Source organism: Moschus berezovskii, chromosome 4, assembly GCF_049115385.1.
Source record: "Moschus berezovskii isolate FMDL1 chromosome 4, NW_MosBer_1.0, whole genome shotgun sequence".
NCBI classification, from domain to species: Eukaryota; Metazoa; Chordata; class Mammalia; order Artiodactyla; family Moschidae; genus Moschus; species Moschus berezovskii.
In genome coordinates this window covers 73,029,507-73,056,980 of record NC_142463.1, presented here as the reverse complement: position 1 = coordinate 73,056,980, position 27,474 = coordinate 73,029,507, and the positions used below count along the sequence as shown (strand labels likewise).

The 27,474-nt window shown below is 45.1% G+C and overlaps 1 protein-coding gene across 2 annotated transcripts; it reads left to right on the top strand.

Moving 5' to 3' along the window:
* The first annotated feature begins 13,848 nt into the window (after positions 1–13,848).
* F3 (coagulation factor III, tissue factor) lies at positions 13,849–25,574 on the top strand. Of its 2 annotated transcripts, none has more exons than XM_055402355.2 (6): positions 13,849–14,114; positions 15,206–15,317; positions 19,398–19,588; positions 22,137–22,315; positions 23,073–23,220; positions 24,588–25,574. In XM_055402355.2, exons 1-6 carry the CDS (start codon positions 14,015–14,017, stop codon positions 24,722–24,724), a joined length of 867 nt encoding a protein of 288 aa, XP_055258330.1. In that variant the 5' UTR covers positions 13,849–14,014; the 3' UTR covers positions 24,725–25,574. The 2 variants fall into 2 exon arrangements, with proteins under 2 accessions (XP_055258330.1, XP_055258329.1); XM_055402354.2 differs by having other exon boundaries at positions 13,853–14,114; positions 23,073–23,232.
* Positions 25,575–27,474: the final 1,900 nt, after the last annotated feature.

The window sequence follows — 27,474 nt, the reverse complement described above, 5'->3', positions numbered from 1 at the left end:
CTAAATAGCTGGAGCACAGGGCTTTCTGGTGGCTTAGAAGGTAGAGAAACTGCCTGCAATGCAGGAGACCCAGGTTCAATTCCTGGGTTAGGAAAATTCCTTGGAGAAGGGAATGGCCACTCACTCTAGTATTCTTGCCTGGAGAATCCCATGGACAGAGGAGCTTGGTGGGCTATATAGTCCACGGGGTTGAGAAGAGTTGGACACGTCTGAAGCGACTAACACACAGAGGATTTTAGGGCGTGAAATGCTCCGCATGATGCCATGATAATGGATGCATGCCATCACATTTGTCCAATCCCATAGAATGTGTACCGTCAGGAGAGCCCCATAATGTGAACCATGGGGTTTGGGGGATAACAATGTCACTGCAGGTCCATATATGGTAACAAATGTCCACTCTGGTCGGGGATGTTGATCACAGTGGAAGCTGTGCATGTAGGGACCAGCAAGGGGCGTGGGGGGATTGTGGAAAAATCTCTGTACCTTCCATTCAACTTTGCTGTGAACCTAAAATGGCTCTTTTAAAAAACAATCTTAATTTTTTTTTTATGACTAAAAATAAACAAAAGTTAAGGCAGCTGAATAAACTCCCTGGAACAGCCAGACAGAGGTGAGGCAGGCCCCGGAGCCACTCTGCAGGGGCCTGAGGAAGTTCAAACAGTTCTACAGCGTGAGGACCACACAGGCCAGCTCTGCCTCTCCCTCTGGCAGGGGGAAGTGGGTGGAGACTGGCATATCGTAGTCGAATTTCCCCCTCTTATACTAATGCTTTGCAAAAAAACCTAAGTAATTTAGCTTACTCCAGTATTATCATTTACTTTTTGATTTACTAATTAGCAGGGGGAAAATATATCTGAACAAATTTCTTATGTTGTAAATCTTTTTCTTCATAAGACAAGTCATGTCCAAACCTGGACATCCTTGGTATAGAATCTCCATCTACTGGAACATCTATTTGCCTCAGAAAATTAAATTTGTAAGCATAATCAAGGCAGTAGATAGCCAGCCAAGTGTGTCTGCTTACTCAGTCACAGGATATTAAGTATCACGTAAATAGCAACTTGAGCAGAGTTTGCAATCTGTGTGTTCCAGAAAGGAGACCCGGTCCTGGAGTCCTGCTGGGGCCTTCCCCACCCTCCACCCCTACTGGATCCGAAGCCTGGAGCGGAGCGGGTTCATCCAGGAAGCACCTCTCACCTACTGTAGCCCAGGGCAGACCTTCTCACCCACCTCACCCCTGGCTTCCTGTTGCTTCATTCTGAGTTAATTTGTCTAGAAAAAAAAGTTAGTTTAGCCTGCCGGATCTGTTGATAAATAGCATTTTGATCATGACACTAAAGGTTCGTGTTCCTTTCAGCACCTGGAGACATCAGTGAACATTCAGGCTTTGTCTAAACAGTGTCACTATTGTCATTGGCTGGAGTGACTAAATCAAAACATTGCACATTGATCCAAAACCTGTCTGGGGATGAACTTGAGGGTTGGGTGAATTTTTGGTTTGTTTGATTTTTCGACTTGTTGGTTAAAGCAACTGGAGTTTAACAGATACGGGAGGGCAGAGTCAATTTCAGGGCCTGCTCTTCCTCCTTGGAATTAATTAAAAAGTTATGTATCAAGGATAATGCCTCGGCAAGCAGCAAGCGATGAACTTAGCTGTTAATAGAAGCTGAATCCACCCTTGGAGAGAATAGACAATACAAAGAAAAACAGCAACAAAAAAGAACAGAAGGGCATCCAAACATTGCCTGCCTACCACTCACCAGGGGACGCAAATAAGGACACAGCCTCTGGAATTTTATTTAAAGCCTTACACCTTCTCTGTTTGTTTGAAAGGGCATTTTTTCCTAGTTTTCAAAGTCTGAGTTGTCATTTTAATATATATTAATTTAAGAAAGCCAAGTAAGATTGAAAAAATACAGTAGTTCCCCACCAAGAACTGATGGACACAGGAGCCTAGCAAGCTACAGTCACGGGGTCACAGAGAGTTGGACACAACTGTGGAACTGAGCACACACACACAGAACCGACCACTCCTCTCTGAGTGTCTCCAGCACTTGTTGTTCTAACCAGGTCTAGGACAGCATCTGCTGGGTTATAGCACAGACATCTGTCTTCACCTCTCTAGGCCCCCTTGAGGGCAGTGGGGACGTCTTGATCTTCCTGGTACGCCCCAAGTAACTTGCCCTGAGCTGGCTCATAGTGGGTGCTTAGGGTGGGCTGCTAGCAGGCTGGGTCATTGAAGTGAACATGCTCTGGAATCCAAGTACCTGCTTTGAACTCCGGCTCTGACATATCCCAGTGTGTGATCCTGAACAAGTTTCCTTAGCCTTGCAGAAGACTAAGTGGGGACAATTACAGTATCTGCTTCTCAGGAATTTCATGAGAAGTAAATGAGAAAATCCCAGGTCGCAGCAAGCACTCGATACATCCTTTGACTAAATCATGATGACCTAGACAGAAAAATTCATCAATGCTCGTGAAACAATCAGTACTTATCTCGGAAGTTTTCAGGGAAAGGGAAACCTGTTCATTTCAACCAGTGCTTACTACAGATGGGAGTGTTAGGAGGTGGATATCAGGAAAAAACACACTATTTGTCCAGTATAATTAAGAAGGCTTTAAAGAATTGAGGTCTCAAGAGCTCTTAATTGAAGAGAGCTTGCCCAGGAGGGCCTTACAGGCAAGTGAGAGAATCCCTGAAAATCACTCTGTGCCTGGCTCTGTGAGCTGTCCCTCTCAGGTTCTGTCTTCCCCAAAGCCCTCCCGAGATAGCACATCGCTGCTGGACTTGGGCAGGGATGGACACCTGGGGGTTCAGAGCTTGCTTTGCCGTCATTGGCCTCCCAGCCTTGCCCTAGGACGTTGCCCACCCTGTCTCCTATGTGTAATGCGCTCCACACGCGTACCTGCTTACATCATTCTGCCCTGGGACCTGTGTATTCATCGTCTGCACAGTTGGGTCTTAGTAATACTAGACAGTGCTAAGCCTGTGATAACCAGGATCACTGTGTGTGCCAGTGTGGAGATAAATAAGCAGACCCACAGCAAATGGCTCCTAATATCTCAATTAATTCTAGTGACAAAGAAATGGTGAGTCTGAATTTGGTCTCAGATTCTCATAACCAGTTTATATCTGGAAACACTGGGTGTTTTGAACACAGTCAGTTTAGAAGGCATGTTCACCGAAACTGAACTAGATAAATATTAATTTTAAAAGTAATTTAGAAATAGTAACATTTTATACAACCAATATATATCAGCCATGAATATAAGCTCTGGACCACATTCCCAAGTCTCTAAGATAACAAAAAATAGATTGTGAGGTTTGGACCACCGTGCCTTTTATGCCTGTCTTACAGGTGGGAAAAAGTAAAATCCAGAGAAACCAAATGGCTTACATAGCTGCATACATGTTCACACAACACATACTTTGCTCCCTCTTACTGGAAGGAGCACATGCCACTTTTCCATGACCACTTTTGATTTTAAGACTCGACTAAGTCACAAGGCCTCAAAATCCAGTCTGCTTTGCTCTTGGATTAACTGTGCTATTTGAACTAAAGGCTTAACTTGTTCTTAATTTTCTTTTGGAAAAGCTGACTTAGAGAATTAGTGCCCTGCCCAACAGGTCCCAGGTACAGATGAAGCAAAGAGCCAGCACACACACTTTTCTAGCAACAGAAAGTGCTTGGATGGGAGATCTGGGGACCAGATTGTCAGGGCGCCTGTGTTAGAGCCAGCATACCAGGGTTAGAGATCAAAGCAAAGACAAGGATAGAGGAGGTTATCTGGGGAGTCATCAGATGTGATACGATCAGAAAAGAGCGTTGTGGCCAGAGCCAAGACGTCAGTGATGGCAGCAGCTCTCTTGGGTAACTCAGAGTGGGTGGACTTCTCTATGAAGGAGAACCACAGAGAGGGCGCCTTCCACAGGCCTGCTGTTATGGTTACCCAGCAGTGATGAAGGACGGGGGAGCCCAGAGTGCTAGAGTCCATGGGCTCGCAGAGTCGGACATGACTTAGAGGCCGAACAACAGCAACAATCCCTGATGAGGCTGTGGAACCGTCCATGCCCCAGCGGGTTAACAAGCAGCTGGGAGTCAGAGTCTATGGGTACTGCCTGGCAAAACTGGAGTAACGTCTCCAGTCAGAGCATGCCATTTCTACCCTACACAGATGGAGGCAAAGCGACTTTCTCAGGTACAGGCACTCTTTTCCGTGTGTGTATTTGAGTGCAACTGGTAAGAACTTGTGATTTGTGTCCATACAGCCAGCTCCAAACTCCTCCATTATCAAAAGAAAACTCTCCATCCGACCCCACAGCCCTGACAGCACACACACTATTCCATTCAACTCCTGTTGCCCCTGTGGGGCTTTTCTCTCCAAGCCACCCTTAATGATGATTGGAACCTTATTCCTAAGAGATAATCACATTTCTGATGAGAGGAAGAGAACCCAAGGTGATTTTTTTCCCTAGGATCAGCCTCAGTCAGGGGTTCTCAGGCACCATCAACATTTTTCTAGGCAGCTTTAAAGGTGATGCAGAAATGACCACATAGGCAGGGCACAAGTGACTTAAATAAGCAAGGAAGGCCTGGACATCCAGGCACTGGTGTCTCATGACCTGCTCCCAGAGGCAGGCTCCGAGAGTGGCATGAAGCAACCTGGACTGCGTTTGGGGAAGTGACATCCCACAGAGGAGTCAGTTCCATGGTGGAGGCGGCCCCTGTATCCCACGGTGGGAATGGAGCTGCAGAAGCCCTCCGGGGCTCTCAAGTAAAGAGGGATCATCAGATAGAGACATGTGGAAATACAGGTGACTCCAACAAGCTCCGTCTTGAGCCTGGGTATTTGCATCATGATGACATGAATTTGTAAGTGAGAATAGGCATGTAGAAGGCAGATAAGTGGAGGTGATTACGGATTAAACAAACGCATCAGCTCCATTATGCCATAAGCAGAAAGTAGGTCAGAAGGACCCTCCTGACCCAAGCTCTTCATTTATTCATCATAATCATGACCTATGTTTCTTAATTGGCACCAGAAATGCTGAGGAACATTTAAATTCATGCTGTCAGGGCAAAATAAGCCATTTTATGGTACATTCTCTTTTTACACACTGGAAAAGACTCTGATGCTGGGAGGGATTGGGGGCAGGAGGAGACGGGGACGACAGAGAATGAGATGGCTGGATGGCATCACCGACTTGATGGACATGAGTTTGAGTGAACTCCGGGAGTTGGTGATGGACAGGGAGGCCTGGCGTGCTGTGATTCATGGGGTCGCGGAGAGTTGGACACGACTGAGCGACTGAACTGAACTGAACTGAGAGAGGGAAAAAAAATCTGAATGTGGAAAAACATTAAGGACAAAGTGAGTTGGAAATAAAGCAAAAGAAACCCTTTATTCTCAAAGAAGGCCAGATTTTGGCTTGACTTTCTTTAGGAAATCACTCCCTCACCCCAATATTTTTTAAGCCTGGAACCTCAGAGAGGGGCAGCTTTCATAAGGTAGAAAATATTGAGGAAAAAGAAAAAAGGACTTGAATCCAAGAAGTGTTTTCCACAGAGCTTTCATGGGATATGTGCACGCTCCAGTGCTGTCCCTGGGGAGGGCAGCACATACCCCACAGCTCAATTGCCTATGTTCAAGTCCCAGCTCTGCCTCTTGAGAGCTGCATAACCTTGGACACATTCCTAAACCTCTCTGGGCTTTGAGTTAACTCAAGTTATAAAATTCTACCTACCTCTTACAGGGTTGTCGTGAGGATTAAATAAGCTAATACCTAGAGGATGCTAGAATGATATTTTACAGACATTTTTACTAGTTGCAAATAACAGAAATAGATTGTTGATAAGGGCCACTGAATATTTCCAAATACTCATTTGCTTCTCCACTGGCATCATGACATCACCTAAGAAGAAATAAGAGGCTAATTATGGAGGGAACAAAGTTAGTTTGCAGATTTCCTAGATTCTCAGAAAGTGACATCATGTCAGAGCTATGTCTAGTGTGTTGTCCATTCATCTGGCAAATATTTGATAGGAGCGTCTAAGCCTTCAGTGGGGGAGCAAGGCAGACATGTTCCCACCTGAATGATGCTTAGACCAGGGCAGAAGAGAACAGCATCCTCATAACCTCAATATACAGCAGTGACAGTGCAACAGGGTAAGTGTGGGATTTTGACTGCTGACCAGATGGAAGGCTCTGTCTTGAATAGACCCAGCCCCGCCCCGGGTGCCCAGCATAGGCCAGACACATAGTAGGTGCTCAATAAACATTCAAGGACCTAATGGATACAGCACTTACTGTGCTGTACTGGGCGTCTCATGTTGTCCTTTATTTCCTAATCTTCAGAGCAAATCTCCTTCATTTTTGCGACCCCAGCACCTAACATCAAGCCCAGCTCACAGGGTGGTGGTGGTGGTTTAATCACTAGGTCATGTCTGACTCCTGAGATCCCATGGCCCCTTGTCCATGGGATTTTCTGGGGAAGAATACTGGAGTGGGTAGCCATCTCTTTCTCCAGGGGATCTTCCCAACCCAGGGATCAAACCAGGTCTCCTGCATTACAGGTGGATTCTTTACCAACTGTGTGCCACTAGGGAAGCCTCCTAACACACAGGGTACGGGGGTGATGAATGCTTGTTGAATTGATGTGAATGACGAATATGCCTAATGCCTCTCTCCCCCTGTTCAACTGTGGAGGCCTTTCTTGCTTTAATCCAGAAGTGAGAAACTTGACAAGATTGGTAGCCAGGTTATTCTCAGGAGTTGGATCTTTTCATACCATTAAAATTACATACCTTACTGGTTTTCTGTTCACTCTCAGCTGCCATGACCTCTTCCTTCTTATGAAAACTCTCCTCCTTTAGGGTTAGGGTCCCGCCTGTCTGCTTGCATTCCTCTGGAAACTTTTCTATCACCCTTTGCTTCCAGGTCGTCAGGCTCCCAGCAAAATAGCATGATCCCCTCGCAGTCTCAGTCCTCAGCCTAGTGGTAGACGCTGTTGCTGTCAGATCACTAACATTATTAGCCTGCTCCCTCTAGAAGCAGACCCACCCCTTGACCCCAGGAGTGGACATGTGGCCAGACTTGTACTCCTCTGGCAACAGTGCTTGGTCCAGGGAGGAGACATGTGCCTCAAGCAGGGACAAAGTCCTTCCCGGTCATAATGGCTGGACCCTGGTGTGATGAAGCTGAGAGGATGCCACCCTGGCAGCAACCAGACCCTACCACATCGAGTCCCCCCGCAGAAACAAATGGAGGCCAACTGACGAGTGGGAGATGGGAGATGGGAGACAGAATAGACAAGAGCGAGAGAGAGACACAGTCTTAGAGACTCTCGCTTCTGCTTCCGAGACTCATAAGCCTGTGCATTCCTCTGTAACATGAGCTAGACGGATCAGGGTGCTGCTGCTGGCCAAGCGGTTTGCTGTCACCATAGACCCTCCTTCGAGACCTCATCCACTTTTACAGCTTTGACCAAACTCCTAAGCAAATGGTCCCCAATTTCTATCCCTAAACTCAATCTCTTCACAAGCCTGTACCCCATCTCAAACTCTCCATGCGTGGCATTTTTCCTGGATGTCACTGCCCACCTCCCAACTTTACCTTGTGTAAAGCTCTTTGTTGCTGAGCCAACAACTTCCAGACCCTGTCTTAACCTGTGGTGCCACGTTTCTCTCCCCTAAGACCTTCCTCCTCTCTCTCCTTCATGCCCCCACCCACAATCAGGCACAGCAGTTTCTTCCTTCACACTGATTCCTACAGCTGCCCTTCCTTCCCCGTCCTCAGCCACCACTTGGGTTAGGGGCTTAGCTTCCTGATGTGGCCCCCTGACTCAATTCTTCTGGCACAGAGTGACTAGGGGAGTAAGCTTCCTGAATCAGGTCCAGGCTTCATAGCGGAACCCACAAAGCTCCCCCCAAGCCATTGTCTTAGCTTCCGGCCACATTTCTCACCTACAGGATTTAGAACTGTGAGTTGCTAAAACATTGTAACTTAAAGGGTGATGGTTTAGGAAGGCAATCACAACTAGCCAAACATTATTAAACATGCTCCCAGTGTAGAAATAACTTGGCTTATTCAGGAATTACTCTCCAACTTGAAAGCTCTGTTTTGCAAGAGGAATTGATAGAAGAGGATGGAGCATTATTCACTAAGGTCAGCAAGAGATTGGATGCTGCTGCTGCAGCTGCAAAGTCCCTTCAATCATGTCCGACTCTGTGCGACCACATAGACAGCAGCCCACCAGGCTCCTCTGTCCCTGGGATTCTCCAGGCAAGAATAGTGGGGTGGGTTGCCATTTCCTTCTCCAATGCACGCATGCATGCCAAGTTGCTTCAGTCATGTCTGACTCTGTGCAACCCCACGGACAGCAGCCCACCAGGCTCCTCTATCCATGGGATTCTCTAGGCAAGAATATTGGAGTGGGTGCCATTTCCTTCTCTAAGAGACTGGATGAGGGATGGGCTAAAATTTTGGAGTATCTGTCACCTATACTATTTTCTAAAATGTCAGCAAATTTAAAAAATGAATCATCCTATGCAAATGCTTTTAAACTGGTTATTTCATTATTTAAAAAAAATATTTCATCTGAAGTGGTTACTTCAATTTTTTTTTACATTTTTCTTCTGAGGAAATCACACCTAATTATTTTTTACTATTAGACTTACCTTTTTAATAGAATTGTCTTTCTGGACTGCAATTCATTCTCTTCCATGTACAAAACTTTGAGAGTTCATCAAACATCCAACCTGATAAAGTATATGTACTTCATTCAAGCCCACAGCTAATTTTCTGAGTTAAAGACACGTGTTTCATGGACTGACCATGATATACCTAGAGCTTGTTTTTTTAAAAATTTGCCTGAAATGAAATTTGTTAATAAATAACATTATTAAGGTTTTTCATATCCAATCCAAAATGCTGACAGAAAACCATACAAAACCATTATACAGGATTGATTTTATATATATATATATATATATATATGTAACAGGAGAAAGATTATTTTTGTTTTATACCCGAAGTCTAGCAGAGAACTCAGCATTGGGTAACATACTCAAGCATTTATTGACTGACTAGATTTTCTATTCCTCAGGTTAGTGCATCTGTTACTGTAAGTACAGGCCACTCAAGATGGCAGGTCTCTTGCTCTTGGTACATCCTCTGCTTGATCAGCACTTGGTTGTGTGCTTGCTAAGTCGCTTCAGTCATGCCCAACTCTTTGCAACCCCATGGACTGTAGCCTGCCAGGCTCCTCTGGAATTCTCCAGGCAATAATACTGGAGTGGGTTGCCATGCCCTCCTTCAGGGGATCTTCCTGACCCAGGGATCGAACCCACCTCTCTTACTATCTTCTACATTGGCAGGTGGGTTCTTTACTACTAGCGCCACCTGAGAAGCCCCCAGCACCTACCTGCTTGACCACACAACTATCCAGTCCTTCGAATTATAGGGCTTAATTAGTCCCTGGAAACTGATGAGACAACCTGATGTCAATTTCCCCTGTAAATAGTAGCCTCCTCCTCCCACAAGAAATGCTCCCATTTCCTGCTCACTGTTTGCCGAACACGGTGGGGTGTCTCTCCAGGACCCTTCATGTAAGATTCCCCCATCCATTAAACCATTAATGTCTTTGCCACTGTCTCCCGACTTTTTCATCAGTCTGCATCTCCAGGCTGGGAAACTGCAAGGCTTACAGTCCCGCAGGGTGCAGCCACACTGTCAGGTATAAGGAGTTATAGAAGTGAGGAATTAAGGGATGTTTCCATAAAATGATACTATATAAAAACTTTTAAATTATCAATTAAGAAGAACATGTTAAAGGTTTAAATTTTAAATGACTTTTTGTTACTAAAACAATATCCACTATTTACATTTATGATTTATTTTGTCAACATGGTATGTAGAGAATGTATGATGAATATTCACTATTTCTCAAAATGAAATATGGCAGGTAGTTTGATAAGCCTTAAGCTTATAAAGAGAGTTGTGTGCTGAAAAAATAATCTAGTCCAAGGTTTGAACTGGAAGCTTTTTCTCTAAAATTATACTTTTCATAATACTGGTGCTATGGGATAATATATTTGGCAAAGTTGCTTGTAAGGTATCCTAGACAGCTAATAGATGTATTTTTGAATGACCGGGATAATATATTCCATTGTATGGGCTGTCAATTCTTTAATTTCTGTCTAAATGTTAACTGTTGGACTAGTAGATATTTTCACAAAATGCAAAATCATGACTGTCAGTTTTTCCATGACTAACTATTCCCTGCCAAATGTTTTTTAGGTTCTGCTAAGTCACATTTTTTCCCCCCAGAACTCTGTGTTCCCACTCCTATTCCCTTTGGTCTTTTTCCTATTTTGCCTTTTACCTGAATTTTGGGCAAAATGGTTTTATTGCTCTTTTTACTAGTTCATATGAATATAATAGTTTCACAGAAATTACTCTCAATCTCACCTTCTGTCATAAAGTTTAACCTATCCTTTTCCAGGGGAGAGATACATTTTGTGCAATTTATTCAAAGGCGTTATTAAGCCTTTCTATGCAAGAAAAGCTATCAGATGACTGAAAATCTTCTGAATCACTCCAATATCAAGTCTTTTAGGAAACTGAAAATGAAAACCACTTCACAAATTTTGCATTTGCTTTCTGTTCTTCAGCTGCTTCTCCTGCTTTTCTGGCTGTAGCAGGGATCATTACTCATTAGTTAGATCGTTGCAGCTCACTGTAAAGTAATGCTTTACAGCACATGGTTGATTTCTATTTTCTTACCAAGTTGAGTTCATATGGAATACCCACTGCAGGCCAGTAGACAGAAAAATTCCAATGACAAATTTCATCTCTAGAATGCCAGTGAAAATATCTGGCTGCATGCGTGGTTTCAAAAAGTGTTTATTGATTCAAAACATATTAAAAGCCTACCATGTGACTGAAATTGTATGAGAAATGTAAAGGAAAAAACCTAGTCCTTATTCCCCCAAGGAATTGTAGTAGGAAAGACAGACAACAAACACAAGTTGAAATCAAGTAAAATATTTGATGAAATTAGGTCTGTGAAATCAGTGGGAAGTGCCATAAAAGTACAGAGGAAGCACTGGAACATTACCCCAGCCACTCTCAGACTCATTGCCCACATTTCATCACTGGTTATGCAAAGGCATGACTCCACACATGTGTGTTTGAAGGAGAAACCATCAGAATATTCCTGCTGGAGAACAATGAGGTCCCTAAACTGCAAATATTTTGTACACCAACTGCAGAGCATTACTGGATGCCTATGGATGAATAAAATAAAGTGAGCCTGAGTTTACGACCTAATCTCACTTCCATGCTTTGAGAGAAGAAAGTGTGGTTGTGGAAAGAAAGCTCCTGGGGTCAGAGATCAGATCTGCATTGTGAGATGACACAAGCAGGTTCACGCAGGCCAGCTGAGCACAGGATCTTTGTGAATGCATGTCTGTGAGGTCGCATGTCTGTGAGGTCCCTCCCGAGTCATCTGACATTCTCAAGTCTAATCATAAGTGGATTGGTCAGGCCAGCCTGATTATCATTATAGCTTAGGAACTTTTCTAACTTCTGAATTTCCTAGGTGTATCATATAGGAGAAAACTTTGGTAACTGCTGAACTCCACTTTATTGAAGGGGATAAAAATATTGTTTTAATAATTTCTCTCTGTGCAAAATTTATCAACAGTGAAATTTTAGGAATGTAGTTTGTGCAGAGCAGCACTGGAAATCATTTGGCCACAGTCTGATCAACCAGGAAAAAAACTTTACTATGCAATGTTAATTTACAATAGCCAGTTTTTTTTCCTCTTCTTGAAAATGGTAAAATTTTTTTAGCATTTTCAAAATCTTAGAAATTGTCATTCTATATTCACTCAAAAACCCATGCTAACACCCAACAAATTCATCTTCCCTGCCTAATAACTTTAGTGAATATGAAAAATATATATTAATCTAATTTACCAACCTTTATGGCACCTTTTATATCACAATATAATGTTGAACATAATTTTTCTTATTGCTGATCTTAACATTGTTTAAAGCCCTTCATGATTTCAGGAGAGTCGGTGGCTCCAAATACAATCAAGTACAGTGCAGACATAGCAATAATTCCTTGCATCTTGTATGGCAGTGGTCCCCAACCTTTTAGGCACCAAGGAATGATTTTGTGGAGGACAATTTTCCACTGATTGGGGTAGGGAGTGGTTTCAGGACGATTCAAGCACATTACATTTACTGTGCATTTTATTTCTATTATTATTACGTCAGCTCCACCTCGGATCATCAGGCAGTAGATCGGGGAGGTTGAGGACCCCTGTTGTAAGGCATTAGGTTGAAGTGCAAATTTTCTCCCAGCTGTTTTCAACTCCAGAGTACAAAGAATCACAACTCAGGTGGCCAAAGATCTGTTAGGGAAAATGCCTCAGGCCAAAGGCTGCAAAAAGGAGACTTGCATGGCTCACTTTTGCAAATACAATAAAACTTTGTGGGTTTTAGAGTTGGAAGAGAGCTCAAAGAGGAAACCAGCAAGTGCAGCTTTCAGTTTCTAGGAAGGAAGGATTCTGCTAAACCTGGACGTGCTATTTCAGTTCAAGGATACGAGAAAATTAAATTTTGCAAAGTTGTATGTCTTTTAAAGTGAGTTTAATGCTATGCCTCAACAGGCTACGTGAAAATGTGTATACAGTGTGCACAAAAATGAAGGGCCAATTTCCCTGGCGGGGAGGAAAATGGGAGAGGAGAGAAAACAGACTGTTCTCTTAAAAACTCTCCCGTCTCGGAGGCAACTACAGAGTAACAGTAATGATAGATGGCAATACTTTGACAAGACCCCGTACGGAGCCACTCAGCGGAATAAGAGTTAACCTTCTCCTGCCTTATAACTTTACAGCAAAGCTCAGAAGAGGAAGCCAGAAAAATCAGAAAGCTTGCCTGATTACATTACAATTTTTCATTTAATGGTTTCTTTACTTTGAGCGGAACTAACTCAATCCCACAAATGTCTTCTTCAACGTGAGAACAATCCTTTCGGGAGCCACAAGGCGGCACATGTCACGCCGGAATTCTCCCAGAGGCAAATTGCCAGATTTAGGACAGTCCTTCCTCGGTCACTAACACGAACTGGTCTGCGTTGTGCCTGGACTGACTGACCTTCGGACCGGTCGCAACACTTGCTTTGGCACCACTCATAGAAGACACCCAGGCTAAGGGCCCCGGGAGGTGGGCGGGCCAGGTATCATTGCCTGGGGTGCGAACGACGAAATTATCGATGCTGGCAGAAGGCTCTGCTCCTCGTCACGCTGTTACCCAGCTGCAGATTCTAAGCTCAGTCCGACGTGGGCAAAGCGCCCCAGAAATGCTCTCTGGGGCCAGAGAGGAGCCCGCGGCCAGTACTTTCTATTAACCTTGGTAGGTGCTGCGCTCCCGCCGGCCCGGACATTGCATCGCCAGATGGAAGGGAGGGAATCCCTCTCTTCCTCCCCAAACGCCTTCCAGCCGCCCTCTATTCCCTCCCCACAGACCTGCCGCCCACTCAGGCGGGACATCTGGACAGGTGATCCCGGGGCCAGAAGACGGGGAGTCGGGGGATCTGAGCTGCTGGGGCCCCCGGCTGCCCTCAGCACCTGGACTGGCCAGCAGCCGGAGGACACTCGCGCTCGGCGGCGGGTTGAATCACGGGTGAATCAGTCCTTGCAGGGTCTCGGAGTTTCCTACTGGGAGGAGGCGGGCCGGGGTGTGGACTCGCCGAGGGCCGCCCACCGCGGCGACGAAGGCGGGCCGGGGGCGGGCCCCGCGCGGGCGGAGGCGCAGACGTGCGCCCCGCTCTTTAAAGCGCGGCGGGGACGGGCTCCCGCAAGCTCTGGGCTCCCCGCCTCCCTCCCGCTTCATCCCGCAGCCCCAGGTGCCTCCAGCCCAGCCTCCGCAGCATCCTCACTTCTCCAGCCTCCGGGGCTCCGCAGGATCTCTGAGACCTCGCCGTCAGCTCCGGGACATGGCGACCCCCAACGGGCCCCGGGTGCCCTGCCCCCAGGCCGCCGTCGCTCGGCCTCTTCTCTTCGGCTTAGTCCTCATCCAGGTGGCCGGAGTCGCCGGTGAGTGGCAGCCGCCCCGCAGAACCCTGGGGCGAGCCACCGGGAGGAGGGAGGACAGGCCTGGCTGGCCGCGGGCTCTCCCCGCCGCCCCGAGGTGCGGCTCGCCCGGGACCCGCCGCCCCTTCTGCTCGAGATGCTTGCCGTGGGCATCCATTGTTGCCTAAGTGCCTTTGGGGCCCTCGCTTTGAGTTTAGTAAACGAGTTTCCCGGGGAGCCGACACCTTCAAAGTGATGGGATAAGGCTCCGCACCTGCAGGGGTGGACATGCAATGTTTGAATGTTATCCTTCATTGTATGTGGACTTTGCTTAATGAGAAACGGCTCTCGGTCTTCTCTTGATCGTCAGTGTTTTAGATTGGGTTAGTCAGTCCTTGCAAAATGTCGCTTGGATTTGAGCAGGCGCCACATTTTGCATGCCCTGTAAGCCTGTTCTGTGTGGCCGCAGGGCAGAGACTAACCTTCTGAGAACTGGCAAAGAAGACCTTAACAATAAGACATCCTAACGGAATACAGTCGACGGTGTACAGACTTATTGTCTGCTGGGGTGTCTGTGGAAGTTTCAGTATAGTGAGTGAAATTATTCATGGGGGTTAGATAAAAGTGAAAAAAGTCAAGATTTGTTTTTTTTTTTTATTGGATGCAGTCCTAACTCTTCTGAAACATGTGGGCTTTGCGCTTTAACATAGTTTACAGAAACCCATCCTAGCCGGCTTTCCCTGCTAAGTTAAACCTGGAATCCTGCCCTTCCCTCTTCTCCAGTTGGTCCTTGGATACCCTGGGCCACTGAAGGCTCCTGAGCTGTGCTTCCAGGTTGTTATCACAGGGCTTTCCCCATGAATAATTTCAAACAAGGACTTCAAGATCCTTGTGTGTTTCCGTGGATCACCAGGTCGTTTTGCCATGAGGAAACTCAGGGTTTAGGAAAATATTGCCGGTTTTTTTCTTATGATAATTCAGTTAAAGCTTTTGTGGTTAGGAAAATATTAATGTGAGGTTTATGATGATGTTAGGGAGTGGGAATGTTTTATACCATCAACATAAAATTGAGAAGTTCATGTAAACATTAATAACTGTTTCTCTGTTGTTTAAAGGCACTACAGATGTAGGGGTAGCATATAATATAACTTGGAAGTCAACTAATTTCAAGACCATTTTGGAGTGGGAACCCAAACCCATCAATTATGTCTACACTGTTCAGATAAGGTAAGCTAGGTACCAAAGAAAGAAAAATAAGATTTTTGTTGTCTCCACTTTCCTGTGCTGAATACAGATGTCTTTAAAGCTGATTGATGGATGAAATTATTTAACAGATAACAAAGAATAAGAGGGCATTCATGGTAATTTGCTGGCCAGAGTCATACTCATCAAGTCTGTAACATTGACAGACCTTAAACTGATAGAATGTTTTGTTTTTGGAGATGATTGGGGAAATTTGTAAGTAGAGTATAAGCTGTGGAGATGTGAACTTTCTTGGGCAAGCCATGGTGGTACTGATATATGTGGTCGTGGATCACTGATAATTCATCTCTCTAAGTACACACAGCCTTTTCCGTGTGTCTAGACTGCCAGCCGGATCTAACATGTTAGAGAAGAGGTAGGGAGGAGTTCCGACGCATACGTTGCCCTTAAGCAGTGTTTGATTCATTAATCTTTGGATTCATGATTCAAAATTCCGTTGCATACATGATCTTGGAGGAGGTTAAATCCGTGACTCACTGAGCAGGGAAGGAACACACCATCAAGTTTTTGGTTTTAGCAAGTTTTTTGTTTCTGAAATGTTCTAGGAGGCTTGGTAGAGATCTTATTAAGTAGAGGACAGCAGCTATGGAAACTAAGACTCCTTATAGAAGGTACAGACATGTCGCTGACTAAAATTAAAGTTTTTTGCTGTTTTGTTTCACTTGTACCAAGTCTTTCATAGTGTTTGAAATGCAGTTCTTAAGTATGCAGTGGGTCTTTTAGGCGGATGTTCTTTTTTTTTTTCTCCCCAACATCAACTTCATGACAACTATTGCCAAGCCAACAGGGAAGAAAATTTGTATGTGCATGCATACATGCTTGTATATATACAAAGAAAGATTTAGAGGAATTTAAAAGTCGAGATAATAATTACAATTACGGCCAAACTTGTAAAATCAGATTCCACTCAATGAAAGTTACTAATTCCACAGATGCAGGCAGGGCTGAAGTTTACCTTAGTAGACACTTTGTTTCTGGGTAGTGAAAAGATTTTAGGAAGGATGCTTACCTCCTAAATATATTGAATCGTTTTTGGTGAACGTGAGAAAACGTATTTCTGATTTACCAGATTTTTAATCATTTGCTGCTGTTGCTGCTAAGTCACTTCAGTCATGTCCGACTCTGTGTGACCCCATAGACGGAAACCCACCAGGCTCCCCCGTCCCTGGGATTCTCCAGGCAAGAACACTGGAGTGGGTTGCCATTTCCTTCTCCAATGTGTGAAAGTGAAAAGTGAAAGTGAAGTCGTGTCCGACCCTTAGCGACCCCACGGACTGCAGCCCACCAGGCTCCTCCATCCATGGGATTTTCCAGGCAAGAGTACTGGAGTGGCTTGCCATTGTAGACTTTGTCAATTCTCAGACTGCAAGGCTGCTGTTATTTAAGCGTGTCAAGTCTAAGTTCTCAGCTGCAAGACTGCTGTTACTTAAGCGGACAGGGCCCCCGTGTGCGAACAACCTGGCGCAGAGCTGCCGCTTGGGGGCGCCCGCGGGCCCTGGGTGGGGGTAGTTCTGCCCAGCCGGCCATCTCGCCCGGTGAGCTAGAGGAACTGTGGGTGGTCTCAACCCGCTGCCGGAGACCCGCACTCTTCCGTTACCAGCCCGCGGGTAAAAGGGATTCCTAGGTAAAGGGACCACAGTAGTCATTTTATAGACGAGGAAACCGTGCCTGGAAAGGTAAGGGACTTACTTACTTTGGTATGCGCACAGCAGGGTCAGGAGGCATGGCGTACGGAGCAGCGCGCACCACCACCTTCCCAGTGGGTCTGCGTGAGTCTTACGTGAGACTCCAGAGCCACGAGGAGGAAAGGGAGCCCTTCCCACTGGTCCCCTCAGCGCACCTTTCTCCCTCCGGGCCGTCTTCCCTAGAGAAAGCATCTTGACCCGCCACTCCTCCAGAGCCAGCCTGTCCCCAGACACGGGGCGCCACAGCTGTGCCTGGAGCTCCAACTGCATTTTTCCCTTTTGGAAACAGTTTTCAGTCGCAAGGTGTCACTGGCTCAAGCCTTACCACCCAGCCATTCCCTGAAATACTGGTTCCAAAATTCTAAATTGGAACTTCCAGAGCTTGTAGAAAGTAAGCCTGCTCCTTAATTGGTGGGTCTGAATTCTGTTGGGATTTTTCAGAAGTTCAGGCGGGACTTTTGTTATTTCCAAATCAGGAGATTTTGCAATACCCAGAGGAACCTCGGAGGCGTTTATAGTGTTAATGCTGATAATAGCAGTCAGAGGAACTGACTGCAGAATTGCCCCTTCCCAACCAGTTCGCTGTACTTAATAGCTCTATTACTTTTGGTGATTATTACTTGTGCGAAATTTTCCCAAAGGTCTGTGGTTCCTCCTGTGAGCTGAAGGAACCACAAATGCTATCTTTCAGATTAAATGTAGCCACAGCACCCAGAAGTGTTTCTCCTATTACCTGAACAATTTGTTTGCCATAGCAGTGGAGAAGAATCATCAGGTTCTTGTTCACATTTTAGAATAGAAATGATGCAGTTTTTAAAAATGCATTCTGGTCATTCTGGAATTAAGGCTGCATCAAACATATTTCTGTCTTAATCTTAGTTTGTGAATTTAAGGATGAGCAGTGTGTTTATCCACACCCTCTTAGCCTGGTTATTTAGTTCAGACTTTTAAAAGATTCTTCTTTATGATTCTTATGCCTGGATTTAGACAGTTAAATCCATATGGCAGCTTGTTTCCTCCCCAGTTCAGCCTCTAAATGTAAACCATCTAATGCTCCACAAATCCTGGCCATGTGCAAGCCCTAAAGCCCCACTGTTTGATGGAGGAGCACAGGGGTGTGGAAGTACCAGGCTTGCTTCAGTGCTTTAATGAGATATCAGTGCTGGGGCCACAGAAGGGAGAGATCAGTTCTGAGGAAGGAGATCTGGAGTTTCCTGTAGAAGGTGGGATTGGAGTGTGGCCTTGAACGATGGGTAGGACACTCTGGGGGTTGATGATGGGAAACAACAGGGTAGCTGTCAACTTACATGGGACACTTGTGCGTGCATCAAGTGGCAGTGACATTTTTCTAGGAATTGTTTCAGTTCTGTAGAACAGTTTCATTTTTTTCATAGAAGTTCTTTATATCATTTCAGGATAATTTCATTTTTAGTGCTTCTTTAAATCATTTTCTCTTCGATGATATCTTACAAAAGAAAAATCTGTCTTAAGAGACAGACTCAGATCTGTCTCTTAGTCTCAGACTTTGACAGCCACTACCTGTATTGTTACTCTATAATTTTTGATGGTTCATCCTGTGAAAGTGAGGGAGGCAAGTATTGATCGTATAATGAAAGGAACAGACCCAGCTCTCATCTCATAAGCTGTAAGACCTTATACAAGTTACCTAGCAGCTCTGAGCTTCAGTATCCTCATAGGTGAGAAAGATCCAGTACTTTCTTGAAAGGATTAATACCAAACGAAGTAACATGTTTAAGGGTCCGGTAGAGCACCTGGCTTATGGTAGTTTTAATAACTGTTGAATAACCACACCAATAATGGTCACAATAGAATGTAATAGAATAGAATGTATTATTATATAGACTCTATGACTGCATTGACTATATTCGACATTGAATACAGAATGTGATAAACAGAATATAATGATAAGTAGACTAATAAATGATTGAGTCCTGATGGAAAATTGTCCCTTCTCCCACACAGTCATGACAAATCATCTACATTTGTCTACAAATCTACAAATCATCTTAAATACCTTAAGAAAGGTATTTAACAAAATGATTCAGAGCACAGACCCAGTAGTCAAACTGCTGTCTGGCTCAAAAATCCAGCTATGTGACTTTGCGCTGGTCACCCCATCTCCCTTTGCCTCAGTGGCCTTATCTGTAAGAACAAAGACAATTAGAGAACGCCCACCCCCCCAGAGGTTGCTGAGAGGACCTGAAGTGCTCAGCGTAGCAAACGCCTCCTCAGGATTGCTTGTGGAAGTCAGTGTTGGAACACAGCACCCCAGCCAGTAAACAGTTGTCTTGTTGGATGCCAATCGTGACGTTCCACTTCTCGTCCTTCCTTTCCTCAGCCCTCGATTAGGAAACTGGAAAAACAAATGCTTTTACACAGCAGACACGGAGTGTGACGTCACTGATGAGACTGTGAAAGATGTGAGAGAGACGTATTTGGCGCGGGTCCTTTCCTACCCGGCGGGCACTGGCACTTCCGCTGTGGAGCCTCCGTTCACCAACTCCCCAGAGTTCACGCCCTACCAGGACAGTGAGTAGCTCGATTTGTAGTAACCTTTCACTCTTGTTTTCATAAACTTCTAAATATTCTGTGAGCTTGTGACCCTTAGGAATGATTACATTAAAAAATGTTTATCCATAAACGCATCTTTTTTTCTCAGAAAGTAGTAAGTACCACAGCCCTCTTCGCTCGTTTTGGATGTGGTAGGCGGTGTTCTTGCCTGGAGAATCCCAGGGACAGGGCAGCCTGGTGGGCTGCCATCTGTGGGGTCACACAGAGTCGGACACGACTGAAGTGACTTAGCAGCAGCAGCAGCCAGCGGCTCATGGGACGTGAACTTTGGAGTTGATAAAAATGTCGTCCAGTAGCTTTCTCCACCAGTCTGTCCCCAGACCCTACCAGTAGCTGGCTGGATAGGGGGCAGAGAGTAGGAAATTCACAAAGGCCGGCAATTCCAGTACTTCCCTATATATATTGGTGACCAAAAAGTTCCATAAGATCTTATGGAAAAGCCCAAATGAAATTTTTGACTGACCTAATATTTAGGAGATTTTATATATCTTCTGAATTTTGTGTCCCATCATCAGACCAGAAGTCCCAATTAGGGTTTTTCACAGAAGATTACAAATCGACAGAGAAAGTTCAGTTTCCCTCCCATCTCATCACTGTGCTTGCTGACCTTTTTCCTCGCTTGACCAGGATTTGAGTCCTGTGGTGTGCTGGCACTTGCCGGGCCAGCTCCCATCCTGCTTCCTTCATGCTGGTCTTGAAAACACAGAATGCTTTTCTCCCCAGCCTTTGCTGCTGCTGCTGCTGCTGCTAAGTCACTTCAGTCGTGTCCGACTCTGTGCGACCCCATAGATGGTAGCCCACCAGGCTCCGCCGTCTCTGGGATTCTCCAGGCAAGAACACTGGATTGGGTTGCCATTTCCTTCTCCCATGCATGAAAGTGAAAAGTGAAAGTGAAGTCGCTCAGTCTTGTCCGACTCTTCGCGACCCCATGGACTACAGCCTACCAGGCTCCTCCACCCATGGGATTTTCCAGGCAAGAGTACTGGAGTGGGTTGCCATTGCCTTCTCCCCCAGCCTTTGCTAAGGGAGTACAAAGGATTCCTGCTGAGTAGGAGATGCAGATTTTTCATCATGGCTATGGTTCTGAACTAGGTATTTTAAATAACCACACATGTAACACATTGAGAAGAGTCAAATCAGCGGCTCTAGTAGAAGATTTAGAATGAAAATGTTGTGTTACTTTTGTTTTTTTTTTATGTTTACCCCGCTGATATCCCACGGGGAGTTTCTCGAGGCAGGGGTGGAGCAGAGGGACAGGCAACCCCCTGCCCCTTAGTGCCTACTCTGAGGGTGGAAATAGGGGGCAGCCTCACCCCAGGGGAATCGGACTACCTGCCCTGAGCCTCTGTCTGCCAGAACCTGTCTTCAAACTCCTTAGTGCTTTTAACTGTGTGCCTCTCCCGGTTCTAAGCTTAGACCCCACCCATGACCACCTACAGTAACTACAGGTTCGTTGATGTTTATTCTCCCTCTATGGGCAGCATCCTCACAATTTCTTTTTACAGTTCTTGAGGAGTTTTTTCATACTTTTTATTTATTTATTTTTATTTTTGGCTGTGCTGGGTCTTCCTTGCTGCATAGGCTCCTCTCTGTTTGCAGTGCACAGGCTTCTCATTTCTATGGCTTCTCTTGTGGAGCACGGGCTCTCGGGCGCATGGGCTCAGTAACTGTGGTTTCTGGGCTCTAAAGCACAGGCTCTGTAGTTGCGGCGCAAGGGCTTAGTTGCTCTGAGGCATGTGGGATCTTCCCAGATCAGGGATCTTGCCCTTGTCCCCTGCATTGGCCAGCAGATTCTTTAACACTGAGCCAACAGAGAAGCCCCGTTCTTAAGCTTTTTGTAAGCTGCTTCAAATCCTCTTTTGGTGCAAGAGAGAAAATAGTTTATATTTCTATGTGCTCATACACACACATCCTTGCCTATAATTCCTATTGAATTATGAGGATTTGTTTCACTATTATTCAACCAAACCACATGAGATAATTGAGCCATTGAAGAGACCTGGTGGTTAAAAGTGATTTTTTTGAGATACCAAGGACATTTCATGGGCTTTCCCACGCCTTTATTGTATCTAAAATATGGAATCTTTTGCAGCTGTTGGGTTAACCACATGTGGCTGTTGAGCACTTGAAATGGCAGCTAATGCCATACGTGTCAAATATACACTGGATTTTGAAGAAGATCTCAAAGTTTTCATATTGATTAAATGTTAAAGTTATAATATTTTAGCCATATTGGGTTAAATGAAATAGATTAACTTTACTCGTTCCTTTTTACTTTTTCTAACGTGACTACAAGGAGATTTAAAGTGACATCTGTGACTCCCAGTACATTTCCGCTAGACAGCACTGCTGTAGAATGTCTCATGGTTCAGCTCTGGTGCCAGGGAGCTGGTTCTTTGAGGTATTTCGTGAGGGATGACTAGGTGGTTATTAACCATGATAACTCAGTGGGGTTCTACTTCGTATAGAACTCTGGTCCCAATGAAGCTCATTTTCTGTGTTTTAGCAAACCTTGGACAGCCAACAATTCGGAGTTTTGAACAAGTTGGGACAAAACTGAATGTGACCGTACAAGATGCACGTACGTTAGTCAGAGCGAACAGCACATTCCTAAGCCTCCGCGATGTTTTTGGCAAGGACTTGAATTATACACTTTATTATTGGAAAGCTTCCAGTACAGGAAAGGTGAGCATTCTTTTGTTTTTATGACTTGCTTTAAATTTCAGATCCTTGACTTCACTTCTCCAAGTCAAAAATCAAAGCAAGTGGTTGACAGGGCAGTGTTGTGCAGTGGGAAGCAGACTGCTGTCTTGGTTCTGCCTGTGACTTCCAGCTGCTTTGGACTGGCCTGCCTTGGGTACCCAGATTCCCAGCCAAGGGGCAGGACCAGTCATCTCTAAGGTTCCCACCAGCTCCCACATTTCTTCTTCTATTGAGGATCCCAGAGACAGAATTTGTTTTTCATTCAACAGTTGGTGGTACTTTCCTTTCTTCCTTTCTTGCAGATATCTTCTAAAGGGGCTAAATATTGGATTGTCTGTATCCAAAGTAGATGTCTTCATCCTTGGGGAAAAAAATCCTTAGCAGTTATCAGGGGGAGCTTGATGAGCCAACTGACTTCCAATTTTTATGCCAGATGTGTCCACATAGGCCGGGCTTCCCTGGTGGCTCAGACTGTAAAGAATCTGCCTGCAATTCAGGAGACCCAGGTTCTGTCCCTGAGCTGGAAAGATCCCCTGGAAAAGGGAATGGCTACCCACTCCAATATTCTTGACTGGAGAATTCCATGGACTGAGAAGCCTAGCGGGCTAGTCCATGGGGTCTCAAAGAGTCAGACACAACTGAGCGACTAACACTTTCATTTTACTACCACAGTGACTTAGGAGAGGCAACAGAATTCACTCTGAGCCTGGATGAATAAAGAACTCTTATCTTTTAACAGAAAAAGGCCACGACAAACACTAATGAGTTTTTGATTGATGTGGATAAAGGCGAAAACTATTGTTTCCATGTTCAAGCAGTGATTCTATCACGAAGAACTAACCAGAAGAGTCCAGAAAGTCCCATTGAGTGCACTAGCCACGAGAAAGGTCTGTCCACAGGTGAGAGGCTCTGCCCATGATCTGGGAGGCAGGACTTCCTTCCACAGGACTAGCACCATCCTCAGGACTAGACATACTGTCTTCAGGGGAAAACTGCCTGGTTTCTTTGTGGTTTGGCGGGGGGTACTCATGATTTTAGGCATTTAGTTTCTGTGTCATTCCCTTGTATTAACAGGTGTTTTTTAGTTTTTTTTTTTTTTAGCACCTGGCATGCGCTAAGCTCTCTGCTGAGAGAGCCCTGGGCCCATGGTGGACATTTAGGATTTCGTATCAAATCACAAAATTCTCTGGGCATTTTTTCATACTTCTGGTTTGAGGGGAGCTTCACCAGCTCACCTGGGGAACTGGGCGCAGCAATACCCCATAGACATTTGTGAGCACCTATCATGGGCTGCTGCTACCCCAGGGTCATAACCCATGAAACAAAGGGATTGGGTCTATCAGATATACCATGTTTACATGTGTGTGCCTCTCTGGCACACATGTGTGCACACATGTGCCACACCAGAGCACAGATGCCAGGTGAGGAGGGGATCTTATCTGGAGGTGCCATGGAGGCTCAGACATGTGCACGAGGCTGAGAGCCCAGGAATCTGCCCCCAGGCTTGATTGGGATGGTGCTCTGAGTACTTCAAGGGAACAGAAGAGTGAGAGGCTAGTAATAATGACCTAGTGCCTTGCTGAGAGGTAGTTTAAATATTTTCAAGTCACTTTAAAAGTTCTCTCCTGTTAACTGACATTGACAGAAGGAAAGCGCTCTCCTCCCAGGTCCTGCCCCGTTTGGGCCATCACGCCCGCAGCCCTCACATCCACCTTCCTAAAGCCAGCTTGAGTTCCCCTGCTTCGCTGTCTTCACGCACACCTAGATCACTGCTTCCCCTGCCTCTTCTCTACTGAAGTGTGTCCTCTGAGAATCATTTCATGTGCCACCTGTACCAGGAAGCCTTCTTATTGCCCCAACCAGTTATCTCTTCTTTATGTGAATCTGGTATCTGTATCTTTCAGAAACGTATGCTGTATCTCTCTTTGAACTAATAGTTCATCTTCTGCTATAATGATTGCTACCCAACTTGGCATCATCTTTAGCCACTTGTTTCTAACAGCTATTCTTGCTTCCATCTATGTCTATCTTTCTAGACTGTGAGCATTATCCAGTTTGTTAAATGCTTTTTCATTGTTGTCAATGGCCTGCAAACATCTAGAGTTTGAGAGATTCTTTCCTAATAGAAATGTGTGGTGGAGAAAAGAGATTTCAAATTACACAAAAGCTGGATGGTGTAATTTGGAGTTATGCCCACTGAAAAATGGGATTCAGGCTGTCTCTCTGAGTTGACGTGGTACCTTTTATTTTTCAGAACTTTTCTTCATTGTTGGAGCAGTGATGCTTGTGATCATCATCTTCATCGTCGTTCTGTCTGTGTCTCTGCACAAGTGCAGGAAGGCGAGAGCAGGGCGAAGTGGGAAGGAGAACGCGCCCCTCAACGCTGCATAAAAGATCCTGCTCTTGGATCTTTCTGCCGACTCTGTGGAGCTCATGCCGCACTGTGACCAAGAGCTCTTTAGGCAGTAGAACACATGGAAACACTGTGAGTGTTTTGGAGCATACAGACCCTGGGGCTCAAAGAAAGTTCCTTTCTGACCTCTCCTTGCGATTAGCATCTTGGTTTCAACATCAGCATTAAGACATTTTGGAATGTAATGAGCGGTACAACCAACTCCAAGTTTTTTAAATTGCTATTTTAACACTAAGGCACCTTTTGCACATATCATGCTTTCAGACTGTATATTTTCTACATTCAAGTTGAAGCCAGATTATCTAAGGAAAAAAAATGAACAAATGCCTTAAAAATTCCTGCGTGGACTTTTGGAGAACTTTTGGGAGGCTGACATCAAACCATGTGGGAAAGTAAGGTGGAAATTGGGTGGACTTTCTAACATCTGTCTTTTTGTAATATGGTGTTTAAGGTCTTTTTTTTTTTTGAGTGCTTTTGGAGGTTTGAACAATTAGCAAGCGTTTATATGAATGTGTTAAAGGCAGAAGACTTGTATTTGGGGCACATTCCTAATATGCATTACAGTTTAGCACTTTAACTGACAAACGCTGTTGATGAAACACTTGACAGCTAACTATGTTTTTATAAGACTACCAACAAATCATATAGAGTTTAAGATTTAAGGTACTTCAAACTTTATGGTCAACATTGTATGTATTTATATAATTTGAAGAAAGGTTTTATATATGGGGATTTTCTATTTATAGAGGTAATATTGTTCTGTTTGTATATTTTGAGATAATTTATTTAATATACTTTTATATAAATAAAGGTGACTGGGAAATGTGACTATTACATGTTCCAGTTATTATTTATGGTTTGGCCTTTGTATTGGTTGATTCTACTGCAGTACCAAGTGACCCTGAAATTTTTAGTTGTTTGTGACAATGGTTTCTTTTTGTTACACTTATGGTTTGGTGGCTGTGGATTGACTGCAGCTCTTCTTAATGTCTTCTCATTCATTCTAGGACCCAAATCAAAGGTGAAACCCCTTTTAGGATCAGGACAGTGAAATGAATGTGGCTCAGTTGTGTCCGACTCTTTGCGACCCCATGGACTATGCAGTCCATGGAATTCTCCAGGCCAGAATACTGGAGTGGGTGGCCGTTTCCTTCTCACAAAGGGCAAAGCAAAAAACAGGTAGAACAGGCAGCCACGTCTTCAGGCTTTAAGCTGCCTCCTAGGGCTTCTCAGGTGGTGCTAGTGGTAAAGAACCCACCTGCCAATGCAGGAGACTTAAGCTGCCTCCTAAAACTTCTGCTCCAGAGTGGCAATATGTCACTTCTCCTTACATACCATTGACCCAGGCAGGACATATGACAAAGCCTGACATTACCCTGTGGGAGGCACCACAGGTCAACAGCAATGGGCAGGGAGGTATAGTTTCCAGGGAAGGGAGGAAATTGCCTGCCATCTACCAGTAACCTAGCAGGAGAGAGTTCTTCCCATGGGCATTAGTTTGAGTTGCACATGAAGATTGGAGAGGAGAACAGAAGAAAAATATTTTGGATTGTTCAAAGAAAATTGGATAAAAGGACAATATAGGATAGGAAGAGAGAGAAGTGGAGTGGAGTTTCTAGAATTAATTAAAAGCAAACTAGATTGAGGGGCATCCCAGGTGGCGCAGTTGGTAAAGAATTCCCCTGCCAATGCAGGAGACACAGGAGACATGGTTTCGATCCTGAGTTGGGAAGATCCCAACTCCATTGGCAACCCACTCCATTATTCTTGCCTGGAAGATTCCATGGACAGAGGAGCCTGGTAGGCTTCAGTCCATGGGGTCACAAAGAGTCGGACATGACTGAGCACGCACACACACATGGTTGAGAGCCCTTTGTGAGCAGGATAGGGCTGCTCCTTGATGGTGGCCTTGCCAATGGGCTGTTAGACACAGCTGGGTCTAACTGACTTCACTACCTCTGTCTGGAATGTAGAAAGTGAGTCCTCCATTCAAATGCAAATAAAATCTAACAGACCGGTCCTGATCTCACAACTGTATTGAAAAAGGATTCTAAGTAGAGATGAAAATGAGACTCCTGGCACCCCGTTGAGCCACAGCCTTGTTTGCTTCCTGCTGGGGGTGGGGAGGTGTAGTGCTGCCTAGGGAAGGTCTCAGAGGGCACCCCCACCTTCACTGGTCCCACAGAGGAGACCCTCGGCAAACACTCAGCTCACTGCCCACCTATTCACGAGTTTTAAGTGCATTTTGTTTCTTTGCTCTAAAGAACTCTAAGCATTGTCAGTAAAATTCTAAACATGAAACGCTAGATATAACACCATATTCTAAGGAAGCACAGGCCAAACAAACCTTTCACGTCTCCATAAAGATGGCAGCCTGAAAGAAAGGGGGGGAAAAGGTAGATATTTTGGAGAAATTAAAGGAAGCAGACCAGTGGTTGGTTCATTGGGCTGGTTTGGTTGGGTTGTTTGCCATAGTCAATCTGTGTTAGTGCCAGAGTGGCAGTCACACCAGAAAAGGAGGGTGTGCATTTGCAGCAGAGAAGGTTGGCACGGGGTCATGTCCTGAAAGAAGTGTGCGCTGGCTGTTATCTTGAATTCCTGCTCCCATGGGGCTAACTGGGACAAAGAGCTTAGCGCATGAGGGTAGAACAAGCTCCCAGAGATGGCATCTGGCTGCTCTCTCCCTGCCAGGAATTAGCACCGCGTTATGCAATCCCGTGGCCTCGTA

What these genes read in the sequence shown, in the direction of transcription:
- F3 (XM_055402354.2), top strand. Translation starts at nt 14,015, where the DNA reads ATGGCGACCCCCAACGGGCCCCGGGTGCCCTGCCCCCAGGCCGCCGTC. An exon ending in CCAGGTGGCCGGAGTCGCCG is followed by an intron (nt 14,115 to 15,205) that starts GTGAGTGGCAGC and finishes TGTTGTTTAAAG; the next exon opens with GCACTACAGATGTAGGGGTA. An exon ending in AAGCTTCCAGTACAGGAAAG is followed by an intron (nt 22,316 to 23,072) that starts GTGAGCATTCTT and finishes ATCTTTTAACAG; the next exon opens with AAAAAGGCCACGACAAACAC.